This window comes from Camellia sinensis, chromosome 2 (assembly GCF_055761805.1).
Source record: "Camellia sinensis isolate YWXY chromosome 2, ASM5576180v1, whole genome shotgun sequence".
Classification (NCBI taxonomy): Eukaryota; Viridiplantae; Streptophyta; class Magnoliopsida; order Ericales; family Theaceae; genus Camellia; species Camellia sinensis.
The window spans coordinates 175,530,982-175,553,094 of record NC_138962.1 but is presented as its reverse complement, the minus strand read 5'-3'; the positions used below and the strand labels follow the sequence as shown (position 1 = coordinate 175,553,094).

Below are 22,113 nucleotides of genomic sequence, written 5' to 3'. Positions count from 1 at the left end.
AACCTCAAAATCTTTTGGTCCAGATTTTCTAACATTTTTGTTAGAAAATGAGCCTTTAACTTTTAAAGAGGCTATGTCTAGTCCTGAAGCTCCTTTATGGAAAGAAGCTATCAATAGTGAAATTGAATCCATCTTGCAAAATCACACTTGGAAATTAGTGGACTTGCCACCAGGTTGTAAACCTCTTGGGTACAAGTGGATTTTCAAAAGGAAAATAAAAGCGGATGGATCAATTGACAAATACAAGGCAAGACTTGTGGTCAAAGGTTTTAGGCAAAAAGAAGGTCTTGATTACTTTGACACATACTCACCGGTTATTAGAATAACATCCATTAGAATGCTAATTGCCATTGCATCTCTATACAATCTAGAAATTTATCAAATGGATGTTAAAACCGCTTTCTTAAATGGTGAGTTAGAGGAAGAAATTTACATGGAACAACCAGAAGGGTTTTCTGTTCCAGGGAAAGAAAAGAAAGTGTATAAATTAGTTAAATCATTATATGGTTTAAAACAAGCGCCAATGCAATGGCATGAGAAATTTGACACGGCAATGATGTCAAATGGATTTAAAATTAATGAGTGTGACAAATGTGTTTATATTAAAAACACAGACAAATGTTATGTCATTATATGTCTTTATGTGGATGATATGCTCATCATAGGTAGTAATAATGATATGATTAAAACTACTAAGAAAATGTTGAATAAACATTTTGACATGGGCATTGCTGATGTAATTCTTGGTATGAAAATTATCAAAACATCAGAAGGATATGCTTTGTCACAATCTCATTACATTGAGAAAATACTTGACAAATTCAGCAAAGATGATTATCATCTTGCTAGAACACCTGTAGATATTATTTTGTATCTTTCTAAGAATGTATAGGAAAGTATTTCTCAATTAGCGTATGCCCAAATTATTAGAAGCTTAATGTACTTGATGAACTGCACTCACCCAGATATAACTTATGCAATAAGTAAATTAAGTAGATATACGAGTAATCCGGGAGTAGAACACTGGAAAGCAATTATAAGGGTTCTTAGATATCTCCGATTTACTCGTAACATTGGGCTTATTTATACTAGATATCCAGCAGTACTTGAAGGATATTGTGATGCAAATTGGATATCAGATACAAGAGACTTAAAGTCCACTAGTGGGTATGTCTTTACTCTTGGTGGGGCGGTTGTATCTTGGAAATCTTCCAAACAGACTTGCATTGCTAGGTCTACTATGGAATCAGAATTCATAGCCTTAGACAAAGCAGGGGAAAAGGCAGAATGGCTTCGCCACTTCCTTGAAGATATTCCAATTTGGCCAAAACTGGTGCCTGCTATATGCATATATTGTGATAATCAATCAACTATAGGTAGAGCACAGAGTCATATGTATAATGGTAAGTCACGACACATTCGTTGTCGACATAACACCGTGAGACAACTACTCTCTAATGGAATTATTTCCATAGAATATGTTAAGTCTAAAGGGTTAGCAAGAGAGTTAATTGAGAATTCATCGAGGGGAATGAGACTTAAGCCTATTAAATAAGAGTTACCACAACGGCAACCCAACCTAGTTGACTGGAGATTCCAAGATCTAGGTTCAAAGGAACAACCGAGTTGTGAATGACTCAGAAGGATCACTGGGGAGTCTAACTCCTACCCATTTCTTTGATGAAATAGTGATGTCTGCAGCGTCTGAGGTTAAGTAAAATTTTAATGATTCTTATATCTAGGTAAATCTAGTGGAGTATGGCAGGATACTCTTCATAAGAATCACCTATGTAAGTGTGAACTGGGCCGGTTCTATAAGATTTGTGAAGGGCTACAAATCTTTAGAGCGCTTATGAAAGACCAGGTTGTTCTGGGCTAAAATAAACACAATAGTGAGAACTAAACTGTGTCTGGGGATATACCGTGTGAGTTCTATTGTCTTGATTTACACAAACGGCTAAATTGTTCAAGACATCATGTTCACTGGTTAGCTAGTAAATCCGATAGTGTTTCACAAGGGAAGGTTCAAAGCCAAAAGCTACCTATACTTTGCAGAATATTTCCTATTTCTGTACTCTCTGTATTTAGATCATGTTGCTGCATTTTTTCTTTGTCAAATTCCATTCACGCGGGGGATTGTTGGAAAAATGGTTTATATAGGCTTATTTTGGGCCGACTTTGAGCTCAAAATTGAGTGGGCCCCGAATGTCTTTTGGGGCAGGTCCGAAGAGGTGAAGTGTTCCTTGCCACGTGGCAAGTCACACGGTGAAGACGGTTCGTCAAAACCATTTATGAGTGAATGAGAACATGACGTCGTTTTCGGGTCTAATATTAATTTTTTAGATAAAATTCTTTTGAATTTTTTCAATAAAAATTATTATGGGAATTTGATTTAATTCTAAATTCAAATTTTGGGTTCCTGAGTGGTTTCCTAAAGTTTGTAATTGTGGGAATTTAATTTAATTCTAAATTCAAATTTTGGGTTTCTAAGTGGTTTCCTAAAGTTTGTACCTCTTCCTTTATTTATTAAACTATTCAAATTGTTTTATATATATATATATATATATTCCAATTAGTTTAAATAATAAAGTTTAACAGGTTTATAAGTGTTCCACAAACCAACGGTACTTTTTTCAAATGAATTGGAAAAAATGTCCCAGCAACGATTATGTAGTGGGTGCACCTGTTCAAGTTTATTTGTGCACCTTTTCACTTATTTTGATACTTGTTCGGGTCTATTGTTTGCCTATAAATACTATGATTTTTCAGCAGTCCATGGTATTCGAAAAATTTAGTCTGCAATCTTTCAATTTGCTATCCAGATTTTATTCTTTGCTATTTATTCTTCATATATAATTTTAGGAATAAATATTCAGAGAGTTAGAACACAGGTTTTGTTCGCCGAACAATTTATTTTGGAGTGCTACTACAAATTGGTTAAGATCATTGCATCCTAGGAGATAGTCGCCACTCAAGCGTAAGCACCGTAGCAGGGCGAGTCTGTCTTAAGGACAGAGTGTCACACACTCAACTTGGTCTTTGAATTTTCTTCTAATTCGGTTCAATAAATAAATTCGGTACGTTATTTATTTATTTTGTTTGATTTATTTTATTTACACAGAAGATTGTTCCAACACTGCATAGCAAACTAATGAAATGAAACAAAAAAAAACAGAAGCAAGCTGTCACGACCCAAACCCGGCCCTATGGGTTTAGCATCGTAACCGGCCAGTAATCCGAGATTACCGAAGGCCTGCTTAACAGTAGTACAGTAAAATAGAGTTCAGGGCCCGGCGGAAGCCAATACAGTAAATGAATAATGTCCATTGAGCTGTGACAGTCTGTATGCCAAAAAGATTTTTCATGCATTCATACACACAAACAGTACAGTCTATACAGAATTTACAGTCACACAGTACAGGGACCTAATCCCTTGATAACAGTACAGTTAACATTCAGTCTATACAATCCATTCGGTTATTCCAAACAGTAAGACAGTACAGAAGGAAGACAGTACAGAAGGGGGAATTGTAAAACACCCCTAAGCCTTGACATGATAGGCTCGGAACCTCGCAGTGAGGCACATAGGCTGGCTTGACAAAACTGGAGTAACCCTGACGCTCCTAGCCGCGGTCTGGTGCCTGTACACCTACATATATATATATGAGCAGTGAGTTAAAGCCCAGTGAATAACATCATGCGTAAAGAGGTTATGAATGAAATGTTCTTACAGTAATGAAATCAGTTCATTAAACAATACTTCAGTCTTTCAGTCAGAACAGTTATTCAGTCATATGTGGTACATCCATTAGCATAGCAGTAAACAGTAGGTCTTAAAGACCGAACAGTAATGATGGCCATCAATCAGTAAACAGTAGTGGTTCCACGAGGGAACCGACAGAGATCTCTGTAACAGTAACAGTAACAGTAATAGTAACAGTAGATGCCAAGGATGCCACAGTACAGTTTAGAATATAGGACATACATTCATTCAATAAACAATATCAGTTCCGTAAACAGTTCAGTTTAGTATTCAGAAGATAATCATTTGAACATATCTTTACACAATTGTTACTCACAGAGTTCGGGCTACAGTATGCTAGAGCGTGTCTCCCCAGTCGCCAACCCTACACAGTTAACAGATTGAACACACTAAGCTACACAGATGGGAAAGCTAATGACTTAATCCCTAATTGCCTCGGTGTGTTCTACATCTATATCCTCAATAAGATGGCTTAAACTAGGCCTAAGCATGCCTAGAATGGGATGAGGATGCAAAGATGTGATCAGAAAACAGTTTCAAAATATTCAGAAAAACAGAGTCCCGCTCGAGCGCAGTTTTCCCCGCTCGAGCGGACATGCAACAAAGGTACACGCTCGAGCGTAATCTTTCCCACTCGAGCGTACTGTAAAAGTACTGGATGGGTGAAATCTCCGCTCGACTGACGCTCGACGCCCGCTCGAGCTTGAGACACATGATTCCGCTCGAGCGCCCAATCCTCCGCTCGAGCGGACTGTAAAACAGTGCAGAGATACTGGATGCTCGGATTCCACGCTCGAGCGTCACTTCCCCCGCTCGAGCGGAAGTGCAAAATCTGGGAATTCCAGATTGCACCTCCAGGCCAAAAACCAAGTTCAAAAGCATCAAAACCGATCCTCTTGGGCTGAATTTCTGGAAAAACACTTGTAAACACATGGAATAACCTGATTCAAAGCTCAATTTGAGAAATCAAAGCCCAAGGGTGTTTTATTCAAACCCAATTTCAAACCAATTTCATGAACATGGAGAACATGCAAACATGCATGAATTCAAATCATTTCAAAGCTTCAATTTGATGCTCTAAGGAGCCAATTGATCCAAAAACAAGTTGAAAACATGGACCATTACAAAATTATGAACATGCATGTATCATTTTACCATGAATTCAACTCAAACTTCTACATTACAAACATGCATGCATGAATTAACTTCTAATTCAACAACAATGAACCAATTCTAGACTTAAATCACTAGAGGCTCAAGAATCTTGCATGAATAAGCTTAAACACAACAAGGAGGGGTTGAAATCCTTACCTAGAGCTTCAATTACAAGGCGAGAAAGCTTAATGTGCAACCTATGTTCCAATTCCTTCAATTACCAAGCAATCTACAAGCAAAATGAGATGAAATTCACTCCTCTAGTTCATCTCTCTCTCTAAGGTCGGCAAGAACAAGGAAAATGGCTGAGCAAATGTTTGATCTAGGTGTATAATGAGGCTCAAGTATATGTATTGAGTGGGCCACTAAGGGTGGCAATTCGGTAATTAAGCCTAACTCTTTAATTAGCTTATTTTAATCTAATTTAATCATACCTAGTCAGTTTTCAGATAATTATACCATAAAATCACATTAATTCTAAGGATCATAGAACACTAACCAATTCCCGGTTCGGCCGCCGATAAGGCCTTCAATTAGCAGTTTAAACATAAAACAAGCAGATAGAATACAAATTAACATACACACTCAGTCAATTCAGTTCCAGTTTTCAGTCAGTCAGTTTAGTACTTTAACCAGTCCAATTATCAGTCATAATCAGTTCAGTTTAACGGTAATCGATGTTCATCGGTAATCAATCAGTCATTAATTGATAAACAGTATGAGGGTTGTTACACAAGCGAATGGAGATAGAGGGAGATTGCGACCATGACGACGACGGCGAGAGAGATGACCACGACGACGACTGACCTGGTGTTCACCGACGAGTTTCACTGACCACCATCCACCGCTGTTCGGAATCTCCATGCCGAATGTCTTAAACATTTTGTATCTGTGCATGTAGGTAAGTAATTGGTTTATAAACTGATATTTGATACAGATATTTGGTTTATAAACATTTTGTCTCATTTGTCAACTGATATTTGATACAGTTTATAAACTACGGTTGTCTCATTTGTCAACTGATATTTGATATAGATTATAAACAGATTATAAACTACGGTTATAAAAAATTCATCTTGTATAGTTTTGTGAAAACTGTATGAAATATTTGTTTGATTTGATCTGTGTCTGTTATAAAAATTTTTTTTTTTGGTTGTTTTGGAAGTAAGCCATTTGTTAAACATTTCCATTGTAGTGATACATGCCAATTGTTTGATGAATGTTCCCATAGAGAAATCGTCCTGATTTTTTGTGTTGGTTGATGAAAGTCCTGATGCTAATTTGCGTCATCTTTGTTGATGCTAATCTGTGTCACTCTAAATTATGTTTGAAACTAATTTTGTCATTTAGGGTAATTCACCTAATCTCAGTGTTCTTAATTTACCTAATCAACTCATTACTCAGTGTCCTGATGCTAATCTCAGTGTTCTTAATTTACTCAGTGTCCTGATGCTAATCAACTCATTACTCATTACTCAGTGTCCTGATGCTAATCTCAGTGTTCTTAATTTATCTCAGTGTTGTCATACATTGCTAGTTAACTTTGAAAATGCACTCACATTGTTGTCATCTCAATGTTGTCATTTACCATCTAAGAACTTGAAAATCATTGTAAACCATTTCAATGATGTTTGATAAGACATAGAACTTTCATGGACATTAAAAGAAATGGTATTAATTAACTTTGAAATGAAATATCCCAATCCAATATAAAAAACTAAGTGGTTACTGGTTAAGTTGGAGAACCTTAGAAAAATTGAAATGCACATACATGCACTTACACTTTATTTTCTATTTGGTTTGAAGCTACACGAACTACATGCTTCAATGGACATTGATTCAAACAATCCTTCATTCAATGGGAGTGAGGAAGTTGAAGAGGCAGAGAACAATCCATCATTAAATGAGATTGGTGAAGTTGAAGAACCTAAGAAGGGTATGTGTTTTAGCTCAAAGCAAGAAGTATATTCGTTTTATGCAAAATATGCGAAGCACCTTGGATTTGCTATAGCTTATAGAACACAGAATATTGGACAAGATGGGGAAGTAAAATACTTTGGCATTGAATGTACTCAGGCACGCAAGAGAACAAAACGATCAGAAGTACACCCTCTCGAACCATCTTTGTCATCCTTCATTGAATGTAAAGCAAAGGTTAGAGCAACTCTACAAAAGGATGGAAGATTTAAGTTGACCACAGTTGTGCTTAAACATACACATGACTTGATTCCTAGTGACTCACGACATTTTGCAATGAATAAGAGAATTCTTACCCCTGTGAAGAGAAGACTAGAAATAAATGATGAAGCAGGGATAGGGGTGGCTAGGAATTTTCATTCTATAGTTGTTGAAGCAGGGGGGTATGAGGCATTAACATTTGATGAACGAGATGCAAGGAATCATATTCAGAGTATGAGAAGATTGAGGTTTAGGGTAGGATACTAAATCAGTTGCACTTTATTTTCATAGGATGCAACAACAAAATTCGAACTTCTATTCTGCAATTGACCTCGATGAAGATGGTCGCATGCGAAACTTGTTTTGGGCGGATGCAAAGAGTAAGGCAACTTATAAAGCATTTGGGGATGTGGTTTCATTTGACACAACTTATCTGACAAACAAATATGATATGTCATTTGCTCCGTTTGTAGGAGTTAATCACCATGGGCAGTCAATTTTGCTTAGTTGTGGGCTGTTATCTAATGAGAACACTGAAACATTTGTGTGGCTATTCAGAGAATGGTTAAGTTGCATGTCTGACGTTCCTCCAAAAGCTATAATAACAGACCAGTGCAGAGCTATGCAAAATGCCATTGAAGTTGTCTCATCACAAGTTCGACATCGTTGGTGCTTATGGCATATAATGAAGAAAATTCCTGAGAAATTAAGAGGATATGCCCAATATGAATCCATCAAGTTTGCTTTGCAAAATGCTGTTTATGATTGTTTTACAAAAGATGAATTTGATGAAGAATGACAAGCGATGATTGCAAAGTTCAATCTAGATGATAATGAGTGGTTGGGGGTATTATACAGTGAGCGACATAGGTGGATTCCTGCCTATGTGAAGGATGTTTTTTGGGCTGGCATGTCGACTACACAACGAAGTGGGAGCATGAACGCATTTTTTGATGGATATGTAAACTCAAAGACAACTTTAAAGCAATTTGTTGAACAGTATGATAATGCCTTGAGAAAAAAGGTTGAGAAAGAGATAAAAGCAGACTTTAAATCTCGAAATAAATTGTATGATTGCTTTAACGGTATATGAATTTGAGAAGCAATTTCATGCAGCCTACACGAATTCAAAATTTAAAGAAGTACAAGTAGAATTGAAACGACTATTGTATTGTCGTGCGAATCTTGTCAAAGAGGAGGGAGCAATTTGTACTTATCATGTGAAGGAGGCTGTTCTTGTTGGTGAGAAAATAAAGACTGTGGAATTTGTTGTGTACTTTAATGCAAGTGAATGTGAATTGCATTGTATGTGTCGATGGTTTGAGTTTAGGGGCATTATGTGTGCTCATGCAATTACTGTGCTACTTGAGAGGTGTATATATCAGGTGCCAGATAAATACATTGTATTAAGATGCAGAAAAGATGTCGAAATAGGGTACACATGCATTCCAACCACATGCACTAAAGCCGAGGTTGTTCATAATGCAAAGTTGCACGATAAATACCACAAGATGTTGCATGAAATCATAGAAATTGCTGCCAAAGATGATGGTAAACACGAAGTGCTTGATCTTGGGTTGATAGAAATGAAGGATAGAGTGAGAAAATATCAATCGGGTAGTACGAGTCATGTACCACCTTCTACTAGTAACATGCCACCTTCTACTAGTAATGTACCACCTTCTCATAGTTCATTGAGAAGTCTGTTTGCTCGTAGTACTACAAAAGCAAGCATGTCTCGCAAGATGCTTAGTCCTATGGTTGCTCGTCGAAGAGGACGTCCATGTACCAAACGAAAGGTTAGCAAAGTGGATGAAATAGTGAATCGGTTGAAGGGAAAGAGTAAAAAGTCTCCAAAAGCACAAGTAAGTTTTTTTGTTATGTGTGACATGGAAATTATTGAATTTATTTAAGATAAATTATTCACCAATGTCTCTGTGTCTTACTATAGAGATGCATGGTTCCTCAATGTCAGCCTCGGAAGTTAAATTTTCCTGGTTCAGTTGATATGCAATACAATACTTATCATGACCCGGTATGTATTTGAATTTTTATGTTGTTGGTTGTTTTTTTATTTTAATGTGTTTTATGTATAATGAAATTGTGTTACAATGATCATAAGGTGACGCAAACTACACCTTACTATTTTCCTTGCATGGATGGCACGCAACAGAGTATGTATGTACCGGTATGTGGTCAATGTTTAAACTAAAATATTTGTTCTTGTTTTTATTGATATATGTGTTGAATGGACAATATTTGTAAAGTGTACTTGTTTATTGAATAGGCACAGTTTAGTCAAATGTAAGCGGTGGACAATATTGGAGGCACATCTCATACTCAATCAGGAATGGTGAACAACATCAGCAGTCAAAGTTCGACAATCGCTTCAAATTTTGTTCACTTCAATGTAGATGCGGATCCAAATGTCCCATTTTTTTTTTAGTTTCGCATTGTACTTTTACTTTTTTTTTTTTTTTTTTGTATGGAATGCTCCTCAGATGAGTTTGTTTGTAGAATACTATAGATGATGTTGAATGATGTTTAATTATAAATGATGGCAAATTGTATGTTCATGGTTAACTATGAATGATGGCAAATTGTCTATGAATTTGATGTTGTTAATGGTGGCAAATTGTACTTCTATATTAATGGTTAACTATGAATCTGATGTTGTACTTCTATGAGTCTGATGTTTAACTATAAATGATGGCAAATTGTATGTTAATGGTAATATTTTCTGTTGAATGATGACAAATGGATGTTGAATGATGGCAAATTGTATGTTGAATGGGCCACATTTTGAATGCTCAATCTGTATATAGCGACCCTGGGTCTCTACCCGACTGTCATGGTATTTTGGATCCAAATCTTGTTGTTTGATGCTGCTGGTTATGTCTTTCTTCCTTACACCTCTTGAGTTTGAGTTTTGGAATGACTTGAGCGTGTTTAGAACAGGTTGGTCACCTTTCGGTCTAGAATCTTGTTGCCCAAAATTTCGGTCTTCCGCTCGAGCGGGCCTTCTTGCGCTCGAGCAGAATTTGCCATCTTTCAGTATCGAGTGTCTCTGCAAAAGTGCTGAAAGAGTGTTTTTCATGCTCGAGCGACATTTCTTACGCTCGAGCGTGTCTGAGCTCGAGCGGCCCTTCTGGCGCTTGAGCGGATGTCTGCAATCTGGGAAATACTAGACGGGTGAAATCCACGCTCGAGCGGTTCTCTTTGCGCTCGAGCGAGTTGTTGTTGCTGTGTCTGACGCTCGAGCGTGAAACTTTACGCTCGAGCGGAATTCGCGTATATCAGATCGTAAAAGCGACTTTTTACATAACTTTTTCATCCAAACCCTAGGTTGAGAGCTTCTCTCTCTAGAAATACCCCCTCTCTGTATTTGACCTAAATCTAGTGATCTTCTCACCTCCTTCCTTAGACAAAAAGGTTGAGCTCTTCAAGATCTTCATTTCCATCCAAGAAGAAGTGGGTTTTGCCATTTTTGAAAGCTTCACCTTTGTCTCACCCTTCTCCTTTGGCTTTTACTTTGAGGTAGGGATATTCTTGAGTTATATATACTAGTTTTGCCCTTTTATGATGATTTAAGAGTTCTTTCTAGTTTGTGATGATATTAGCCTTGTGATTTCAAAATGTAAAGGTTTGCCTCAAAAGAGGGTTTCTCTTTTAACTCTAAATTTTTGGTCAATCCTTGAGGGTTCATCTTGTTGACCTAAGAAAAGAAATGTTTTGGGTGAGAGTTTTCACCATGAAATGGGAAGTGATGGTTTTAAGAAAAATCCTAGAAATTGGGGATTTTGGTAATATGGCAAATGTCTTTGAAATTTTTTATTTTCATGTTTTAAAATGATGAAGAGAGTAAGTTGCATCAATGTTTGGCAAAATGGAAAATTATTTGTTATATGAAATTGAGGTGTAAATGTTAAATTGTTGACAATACATAAATGAGCAAGGTTGTGGCAAGACTAATTTGTTATATCTTGTGATATGGAAATTGTGACTATGTGTTGATGAAATATATTAATCATGTGAATGAACATTGAAAAGAGAAGATGAGAATGTAAATGTTGACATCGTAGTAGAGATACTCAAGAGTGGAGAAATGTCTTAAAATATGGAAAGGATCATTTGCATTGCATGTTATTTCCTTTATCATAGTGCATTGTGAATCTAAATCATTGAGATTTCCATTATGAGGAAAAGAAATAGTTATTGTGTTGAGAACTATGAAAATGTGTAAGGGGTAAATACGTTGATAAGTCCGGATGGGAGGTGTAGATGAATTTGTTAAGTTGGCTTAAGTGTCCAGGGTGAAAGACTCGAAAGCCGCGCGGATAGGTGTTGAGCCTTCAGGTTAGTACCGGTAAAAATGACAGTTTGGTAGTACTCGTAGAGTCTACTTGCAGACATCGGCCTAGGGATTACCAGCGTCGTATTTACCGCTCCTATTGAATTAATAAATGGAAATTTGAAATTGATGAGATCACATGGTGATATTGAGAATATGGTGATTTTGAATTGGTGCATTGAAATGAATGTTTTTCCTCAGTACCTTAATCTTGGCATGGCATTGTAATCACATTTGTTTTTATGTTGAGGAAAAAGCATAACTGTATATACTTTGTAAGGATTCTCTACTGGGCTTTGTGCTCACCCCTGTGGAATTTGGTGCAGGTAAAGATGTGGTGATCTCGCCGAACTGATGGTGTGGATATTTTGAGAAGAGTACATAACTCTTTTATTTTGTGATATTCTTTTGAGCCAATGGCTAATGTGTATGGGTTGCAGAAACCATTTGATGTAACCAGGCTCATGCCTTGGAAGATGTAAGCCCTTAACGGCATTGTATTGTTTTGAATGGAAGTTTTACATGCTATAGATTCATAAGTTTTGTATCGATAAATGTATACCCGCATGTAAAACTTTCGTAAAGACTCTTTTTTTAATTATGTAAAGATGGGCAGATGGTTGTTATTGTTGAGTGAACGTTGATTACTTATGGGTAGTTCATGTCGAATTATTTTGAGGCGTTACACTGTATGTCTATGAATTTGCCTGAATGCTCTAGGTTATGGTCAGATTATGTCTATGAATCTGCCTGAATGGGCCAGATTTTGAATGCTCAAATGTATGTCTTTGAATGCTCCAGGTTATGGTTCTTGAAATCTGTTAAAGATTTATCAATCTGTTAAACATTTTCAATCTGTTAAACAGTTCAGCAGGTTATGGTAATATTTTCCAGGTTAATGGTAATATTTTATGTTGAATGATGGCAAATGGATGTTGAATGATGGAAAATTGTATGTTGAATGGGCCAGATTTTGAATGCTCAATCCGTATGTCTATGAATCTTCCTGAATGCTCTAGGTTATGCTCTAGGTTATGTCTATGAATCTGCCTGAATGGGCCAAATTTTGAACAGAACCATTCAAACAGATCCATTATGTGAATTTGCTCCAAGTTATATTTAAACAGATCCATTCATAATAAAATAGATCCATTCAAACACTACATTCAACATGTCAATCTGTTAAAATAGATCCATAATAAAATGCTCCAGGTTATGGTTGTTCAATCTGTTAAAGATTTGTCAAACAGATCCATTCAAACACTACATTCAAATTACATAATAAAATTACATAATAAAATACACAAAATATGTCCATTACATCCATTCAAACACTACATTCAACATGTCCATTACATTCATTTACATGATAAAGTACAAAAATACACAAAATACAATGACATAAGTCATTGCCTTGAAAATCTTATTCATCCTTTCAAGCCTTCTATTATGCTCATGAATTGCATTGTCTATCTTACCAAGCCTTCTCCTTAGATCATTAATTTCTTCTGTTCTTATATCTATGGAGGTAACATCGTTGTCATCATCATCTGCGAACCTGAAGTAATTGCAGTGTTCGTTTGCACTTTACAATGCACAAGAATCGATTAATCAAATCAGACAAATGAAATTTGTAAAAAGTAAAACATTAATTTATATAACAGATACTTACATATTTTGTTGGGCAAACAAAAAACACACGTCCTTCATTTCCATTGTCATTGGTTCGTACAATATGCATGGAAGCTGTTCTTCCATAATAACAGAATCTTGGCTTTAATCTTATGTTCCTATTATTAGTAGAAGATGAAACAATTTTTTTATCTGCATAAAAAATAAAAATAGATTCAACTACCTCATATTGATGGATAAGCGTCCTACTGATGCATAATTATGCATTCATAGTGATGCGATCCATAAACAGAGATCAATCTTGATAACAAAGCCACTTTAAATTCTTATGAATGTTGAATACTTATGAATGTTAAATGCATAAATTCAATGTTGATAACAAAGTGAATGCATTCATCTGATTAAAGAGTTCAATCTGTTTTGTCAAATACTTATGAATTTGAAGTGGCTTCCTTTAAATTCAATCTTCATAACAAAGTGAATGCATTCATCTGTTTAAAAAGTTCAATCCGTTTTGTCAAATACTTATGAATGTTCAACTCTTTAAATTCTTCATAGATTCTTAAATGCTTAAACCAAAGTGGCTTCCTATTATCATACAAAAAAAAATCTGTTTAATGACAAAATAGTTCAATCAGTTTTTTGCTTAAACCAATGTTCAACTCCCTAACAATCTGTTTAAAGAGTTCAATGAACAGGAAAAATGATAGAGTTCAAACAAAACCCCAAATAGATTCAATGGTAATGTTACTTATGAATCTGTTACTTGGAATGATCTTTTAAAGGTATCCATCTCAAACAGATGATAAAGTTGGATAACTATGAATACTTAGAATGATCTGTCAAACAGATGATAAAGAGATGGATACTTAGAATGATATCCTCTGTATCCTCTGTAACCATTCTCATGAATCTGTTACTTAGAATGATCTATCAAACAGATGATAAAGTTGGATAAAGAGATGGATTCTTAGAATGATCTATCAAACAGATGATAGAGTTGGATAACTATTCAAGCACAACCAAATTAAAGCCAAAACCAATTAAAGCAAATCTGAAAACAGAGGCTAACAGATCGTGAGAATGGACACAGAGGATAATCAATCAATATATTTTGAACATAAGTCATCATAGATGTGTATTTCAAGCAATGCTAATCTCAAATGTATACAGAGGATAACCAATCAATATATTTTGAACATAAGTCATCACAGATGTGTATTTCAAGCAAAACCAATCAAATGTATACAGAGGATACAGATTCAAATACAAATCTCAAACCCTAACACATCATAAATTAAAGCCAAATCCTAATCCCTAACACAAATTTCAAGCAAAATCCAAACCTAAACACTCACAATCAACTAATTTCTACAAAACATTGAAGCCAAACATAAACCATAACATGGATCGATTTCAGGTTGACCTCAGTCGTCCTTCGTACTGCTTCAACAGACAAGTGAGAGAGGCGAGACTGAAGAGATAGCAAGAAGCGAGACTGAAGAGATAAAAATGAAATGATTATAATTTGGATGTGACATTTTGTCTTATTGACTTTTCAAAGCTATGTTTGGCATAAATATTTTGGGCTAAAATATCCATAAAAAACAAAATAAGCTAAAAAGCCAATAAAATAAAATGTCATATTCAAACCATAATCATTTTATTTTTTCTCTCACGAAAGTAAAAAAAAAAAACCAAAAAAATCCATCCAAACGAGACTTTTTAGCCACGGGCTAAAATAGTTAAAAAGCCAAAAAGTTAAAAAGCTAACCTATATCCCAAATGAAGGCTAACTTATTTTATCTTTTTGTAACTAGTTTAGTCAAAAAAAACCAACCCAACCCAATTACCAAACGACACCTTATTCAGCAGAAAAAAAAAAAAAAAAAAAACCCACATAAACTTCCTATAACTTCTTGTATCATGTATTTGTCCACATCAAATTCAAATAAAAATTTGTAACTTCTTATAATTTTACAGACCACTTCTTAAGTATACATACACCTAGCATATACATATATACATAAACATATGGGTATGCCAACCAAGAAATTCAGAAACTACATAATAATAGAATCCAGCATTTGCTCTGTTTGGTCCAGCTTTGGAAGTTATTTATTTATTTATTCTTTTTATTAACTCTGTCAGAGTGTTTGATTAATAGCTGGAAAAAAAAAATTTATTATCAAAAAGCCAAGAAAGTGATATTTTACTTTTTATACTATTATTTGTTATCCTTGAAAACCTACACAAAACAAGTTCATTATGTTCTATTCACCCAAAAAAAAAAGTTCATTATGTTCGATAGATGCCAATAAATTCAAGATCTCGCCTGAAGGAGTGTTTTTAACTTCATTTTCTCATTATCATATTTTAAATCAAGAAAAATTACACTAAACAAGTCCATTATATATAGACACAAAAAAAGTTACAATAAATAAGTCCATTATATTGAGAAAATTTTGAATATATGCCAATATATTACAATGATGCCCCCAAAGCATAACACAAGAAAAACAAACATTTTTATTCCATAAAAACAATTGTATCCGGAAATGTAATTTTTATTATGCTATTGTTAAAATGTAACACAATGAACACAAAAAAATACACTTTATTAATGTATTATCTATCATGCCATTATGATAAAAATATTGTGCCAAATTTAACCCAATGAATGTTTGATCATTAACTTATTTAAATTTATTGTACTATCCTAAAAATGTCATGTCATGCAACTTTTCTAATAAATTAATATAAAATTAATTTTTTTTTTTAAAAAAATACTAACCATCATATTAAATAATTTTAATTCAAAATGCAACTTTAAAGCATTCTATCAAAAAATATAAACCATTAAATTTGATTTAATTTATTTAATGTAAGTTCAAATTAAGCAAATGAATTAAAGTTTTTTAATATATTAATTATTTTATTTAAAAATCTCAAATAAAAGTTTAATTTAAAAACACTACAAACCCACACAATTAGGCACACAATTATATCTTATGGTTAAAGTTATGAAAATACAAAAATTTCATAATTTTAACATAATTACATTAGGTGTCCTTAAAGTTTTAATTCACAAGACACTTAGCTCCATTTTCATGTATAATTTGTTAGTCATATAGATAAATAAATAAATAAATATATATATATATATATATATTGTATTTTCATACTATCTACATTAATTTTGGTCTATTTAATCTTACTAAAAGAGAGCTTAGTATAATTATTTTAAAACTGTGGAGCTGCTTGTATTTTCTCTAAATTTCACAGAAGGGCCAGTGTAATTTATCCTTAAAATATCATATTTTGACACTATTTTGTTAAAATATGACATTAACACAATTGCAATGGTACAATCTACTAAAAATGATCTTAATAGGTACTCAATTGAGAAATGATATTCACACTCATTGTATTCTTTTCGATTCTTTTTTTGTCATAATGTCTCTCCAAAGACAAATGTGAGGCTAAAAAAATAATATGAATATCATACCTTTCAAGATTTCATGAAAGTTTTTATATAGTTTAATCTCGTTTTTCTAAGATATAAATAAATATAATCATCAATAGAGAGGATTGTTATATATTATCAGCATATGTCACGAAAATGCTTCATCTCCAATGTAGGATTGTTATATATCCAAGTGACAAATACCATTTTCCCTAGTGAATTCTAGATTCACAATTTTTAATCCACTCTCACAGTAAGGAAATTTTTTGTGCAAAAAAAAAAAAAAAAAGTAGCGACTGTAACTATGTATGCTCATCCTTTCTGAGTTATTGTAATGAAATGCTTCTTTAAACCTTAATGTTGTGTTTGGTTGAGGGATTTAGAAAGGGAAATAGAAAAGGTGGGTGAAATGTGAATAAATAATACCTATATTTCACCTAGTTTCACACACCTTTTTCATTTTCCTTTCCAAATCCCTTCCTAAATCTCCCAACCAAACACAACATAAATATCAAGGAAGCAACACACCAATTGCATTAATTAAAATCCAAATTTATAAATACATATAAATTGTGAGAAGCACAGAAAACACTTACCTTCAATTTCATGAACTTGAAACTCAGATACATCAACCGGCCAATATGTTCCAACAACCAGTTTCACTACTTTTGACTCCACTATTTTCCCTTTTTGCTTTTGTACAACATGTTGCTTTCACAAAAATAGTAAATGATCAAAGTGTGAAAGGGAATGTTGTTTTTATTGGACCATTGTTGACAAACCCCCCAAATATATCCTGTAACAGGCACATATCAACCATTAAAAGTAGCAACTCAGTGCATGACACTTCTACTACAGTAATCCTAGGGAGGACAAACACACACCTCCCTCCCATGTCCAAAGAGATTGTTTTCATTACTCAAACCCGCACCACTAAGAATGCCAACATTAAACCTTGCTGTTGGGCCAAACAACCCTTTTGCAAGTTGCAACAATTACTATGCAAATACTTGTAAGGAAAATTGCAAGGCCCAAAAAAGAAAATTACTTGTGAGGGCTATATCAACTCCTTCCTTAAAAGACTTATGTTGGGTTCATTAAAATGAGTTGGAATGAAATGATCAATCCATCAAAATATTCATTCTTATGTTTGGCTCACTAAAAAAGTTATGAAAAATACATTACAAATAGAATTATCATTGTAATGGAATAATTGTTCCACAAAAAGGATAAGGAATTAAGATTCCATTCAAATCTACATTCATTCTAGTGAACCAAACACTACATAATTCATTCACATGTGGAAAAATACCACATAAAAAATTTGTAATTATATATGCACGCCAGTAGCTCAATGCTGTAACTTTCAAATTGCATCCACAATTCATGAGGTTAAAAAAAGGGGGACAAAAGTCACAGCAAGCCTAAGCAATAACAGCAGCAAACAATGCTAGCAGTAAGGTATGACACACCAGAATCAGTACAACAATAAAGCAGCACACCAGAATTACTTCCATTTCTTGAACTTCAGGAACCTTCCCCCCGTGGTGCTTTTCATGCTTCGTGTGTTTACTGAACTTCCCGTGCTTAAACTTCCCATGGTGATGGCCATGTGACAGCTGGTGACTGCCATGTGACGAATGATGACCGCCATGCGATAGATGATGAGCTCCATAAGCAGCAGCCGCACCCCCAGCTATCAGTCTTCCCATACTAGGTCCTCCATGCCCTGTATATATTATTAATGAAAGAAATAACGTGTTATCAATAAAGGGAAAAAATAATAATAATAAAAGATTAGTGTTACAATTGAACAAACAGCATTGCAAGCCTGCCTGCTCAGGGTGTTAAGGATCATCATTACCTTGCATAAATGTAATTTAACAGGTACATTGTTATACTATATTGCAAACTAGTAGATGTAAATAGGAGGTAGAGAAATGAAAAATTAACAACAAAAAAAAAAAAAGAAGGTTCAATAATCAGACATGAACCATTGGATTTTAATCTCTTCCCCCTCTCCGTGAGAGAGAATTAGAGACAAACTGTCAAAATTTTACAATATTTCAAATTAGGACATCCTAGTTTACTCCTCTTTAACGCCGGGATGAAAGGGAATTCTACAACTATTTTGGTGCCAAAAATCATTAAATAAACTCCTGCTTCTGATTCCTCCTAGGTGATAATATGCACTTGATAGTTCTTGCCGGTATGAGTTTCTTGTTCTGGATTCAAAAACACTGAATAGACGCACAAACTAATCAAAGGTTCTAGGAGTTCCACATTTCTTCTGCCATGTGCCAACCACTGTTGTTCAAACATTTCTTGCAGGTGGTGATACCATTCACCTTTAACACACCTAATGACTCAAGTTTTTTTAACTGCAAATTTTTTATAGAAATAAAATCCCCGATATTTGAAAGCCCGGAGTAGGTCATAACATTTGGATGAAAGCCCTTTGTAGGCTGCCCATAATGGACCTATTTCCACCATTATTCTGTTTAAATGACACAATCAAAAAACTAAAAACAACACATACTATGCCCACTTCCCTCATCACAACAGAAAAGCAAAAAAGGCTCATAAGGTCCTTCACAATCAAATGAAAAACATATCCTAATATTGGAGGACAACTCAAATAACAACACATGGCAAGAAAAGCCAATAATAAGGTACCTCCTGAGTGAAGTAATGACAATCTATTGGCAAACATAACCTAAAAACAGATAAGAATGTCATATTTACGTCAAAGTACAAAGAAATGCATCAAACATGCCTGAATGATGTGAAGCCGATGGACTAGGATAACCTATTTGTGGATATCCACCTGGGGAAGGATATGTTGATGGTGGGTATCCACCAGGGGAGGATATCTAGCTGGTGGGTAGCCACCTGGGGGAGGATATCCGGCTGGAGGCTGACCATTAGGAGGAGGGTATCCAGCCTGTGGGTAACCTTGAGTGGGATATGCCTGAGGAGGGTATCCTTGGGGAGGGTATGCCCCCAGGAGGCGGAGGAGGGTAGTGTCCACCAGGATAACCAGAATGATTGTGATTCCCACCACTCACTCTCTTCAACTTGAAATTGATGAACTGATAATGTAAATACAGGACATTAGAACGTACAAGAATTTTTTGGAGTGAAAAGAAAAAATGCACCAAATGTGTATCATAAATGTACTAGCATTGGCTTTCTTTGGATAATCATAGAACTCCGTCACAATTTTCTCTGCTTAAAAATAAATTCCCCGTAGTCAAGAACTAAGTTCCTCTGGATTTTAGAAGTAATAAGCTACATAGTTGTCAAATTGAAATTCGAATCGTGAATCGAAATGACCTCGTACCAAATAGTGAATCGAATCGTGAATTATAAAGATTCAGTCACTTTTTCTAATTTGCTTAGAAAAATATATTTATACACTTAAATGTTAAATATATCTTATCAATATGAAATATTTAGACTTAAAATGCAAATATTGTTTTGAATAATAATCACGTAATTTAATAGGTAAAAAGTTAACAAAGATGCCTATATAAGATTACCATCTTACCTGTTTTCCTCTTTTAAATATTTCTTATCAACCATTCTTAACAAAGATAGTAACCGACAAAATATCAATTTTCAAAGTAATAATAACTAACAACAATATTGATATTTGGACAATAAGCATACATATTTTTCCAAGTAATAGTGACCAAATAAGAATAAAGAATTATTTAGGATCTTTTATTTTAAGCCTAAAACATTTTAAAAGGTATAATTGACCTCACCCATGTAATATTCAACTATATTCAATTTAATAAAATAGCAATATATAATTCATGATATAAGTTACTTTAATCTTAAACATCTTTAGAAGATATATTATGAATTTTTAAATAAAAAAAGAAAAATGAGAAGAAAGATTAAAACATGTTGGATCTGACTGAATCTGATTGAAACCTATTAAAAACTCCATGTTCACTAAAATAACAACAAATCATAACCCGTAAAGGTAGCCCAGTTGGTTGAGGGCAAGGGACTAGGGACCTAGGACTCAGGGCCCCAAGATTAGTCGAGGTGCAACACTTCAAAGGGGTGCTGGCCTGGACACTCTGTTATCAAAAAAAAAAAAAAAAAAAACAACAAATCATGTATATATTGGTTATTTTGGTATTAAACGATATTAGAAGTTATGTTATATTATTTTCACTAAAAAGATGGAGAGAAAAAAATAATCGAAAATATGTCAGACACAATAATTTCAAGAATTGTATGAATCGTATGAATCGTAAAATGTGAATCGATTGCGAATCGTGCGATTCATTAGAAGTTCACTTCCAAAATAGATTCACCTATAGATTCGTGTTGATTTTATAAAAATTGCGAATCAAATCGTGAATCGAATCGCGAATCATAAGATTCTGATAACAGAGATAATAGTTAAAGCAAATTCAAAAAATCTAAAATTTTGGAAAAACACAATGGTCAATAGATAGGGCTAATAACCTCCCGAAATCAAGAAAATTCACAATGACCAACAATTCTTGCGCATCACTCTGAATTTCAAATGCATAAAACAAATTAACCAAAGTGGATCCGAATTAGACATTGAGATATACTTCTAATCAAATTGCAAGTAAAGGCTCAGAGTAACAATTGAAAAAAGTTGAAAAACTGTTCGGTATCCTTTTAAGGACAGATTTAACTTCTAAAAGTGAGAATGAAATAGAACACATGCTTGGGGGGGTTAAGAAAGCAGTGTTGTCAAAAGGTCAATTGTCTTTAACTTTTCAAAACAACATATATGAGCTAATGAAGATTGTGATCAATGAACACCCTAAAAAACAAAAAAAAAAAGTCATGAATGCCTAATATATACATACACGCAATATATATATATATATATATATTGTTGAACAATTTTGAAAAAACATAACCATGATGAAACAAACTAAAATTAACAACAAGAACAAGCAATAAATGAAAAATCCTCCATAGAAACAAAAAAGAAGATCAGGATTTTACTTTTTACATTACTACTAGATTCAAAGCAACAAGAACAAGCAAAGACGAGAAAATCAAGAATCCTAGATACAAACAACAAAGAAGATCAAGATTCGCCTTTTCATTACTACTAAATCATCAAGTTATTTTATATGGAGAGAGAGAGAGAGAGAGAGAGAGAGAGAGAGAGAGAGAGAGAGAGAGAGAGAGAGAGAGAGAGAGAGAGAGAGAGAGAGAGAGAGAGAGATGGAGAGAGAGAGAGAGCTCACCGGATTGAATGGGGTTTTGAAATATACGGATTTAGAGGGAAAATATGGACAGACTAGGGGTGAGCAGCGGATATACCGATCCGCCAAAACCGACCGAACCGAACCGATCCGCCACATTTTGGACGGATGCGTGATGACGAGCGGACGGTTGCGGATTGATTTTCTCAAATCCGCCAATTTGGCGGACGGATGGCGGATTTGAGATTTTTTGGCCGCAACCGAACCGCCAAACCGCCAAATCACGAGCACCCCTAGTAATTTATAAGACTTTGTATTTTCAATTTGTTTAAATATTATGTTTGTGTTTTCAATT

The 22,113-nt window shown here is 34.5% G+C and overlaps 1 protein-coding gene and 1 long non-coding RNA gene across 3 annotated transcripts; one reads left to right on the top strand and one right to left on the bottom strand.

The window, feature by feature from the left end:
• The first annotated feature begins 6,745 nt into the window (after positions 1 to 6,745).
• LOC114265426 (protein FAR1-RELATED SEQUENCE 5-like) lies at positions 6,746 to 7,895 on the top strand. The gene is made up of 2 exons (XM_082913213.1): positions 6,746 to 7,344; positions 7,388 to 7,895. The coding sequence occupies exons 1-2, from the start codon at positions 6,746 to 6,748 to the stop codon at positions 7,893 to 7,895; spliced, it is 1,107 nt and encodes a 368-aa protein (XP_082769339.1).
• Positions 7,896 to 17,775: 9,880 nt separating this feature from the next.
• On the bottom strand, positions 17,776 to 21,853 carry LOC114296418 (uncharacterized). Of its 2 annotated transcripts, XR_014362055.1 has the most exons (3): positions 21,801 to 21,853; positions 19,322 to 19,637; positions 17,776 to 18,274 (listed from the first exon to the last, which is right to left on the bottom strand). It is a non-coding gene; the product is annotated as an uncharacterized LOC114296418 (long non-coding RNA). The 2 variants fall into 2 exon arrangements; XR_003641191.1 differs by lacking the exon at positions 19,322 to 19,637.
• Positions 21,854 to 22,113: the final 260 nt, after the last annotated feature.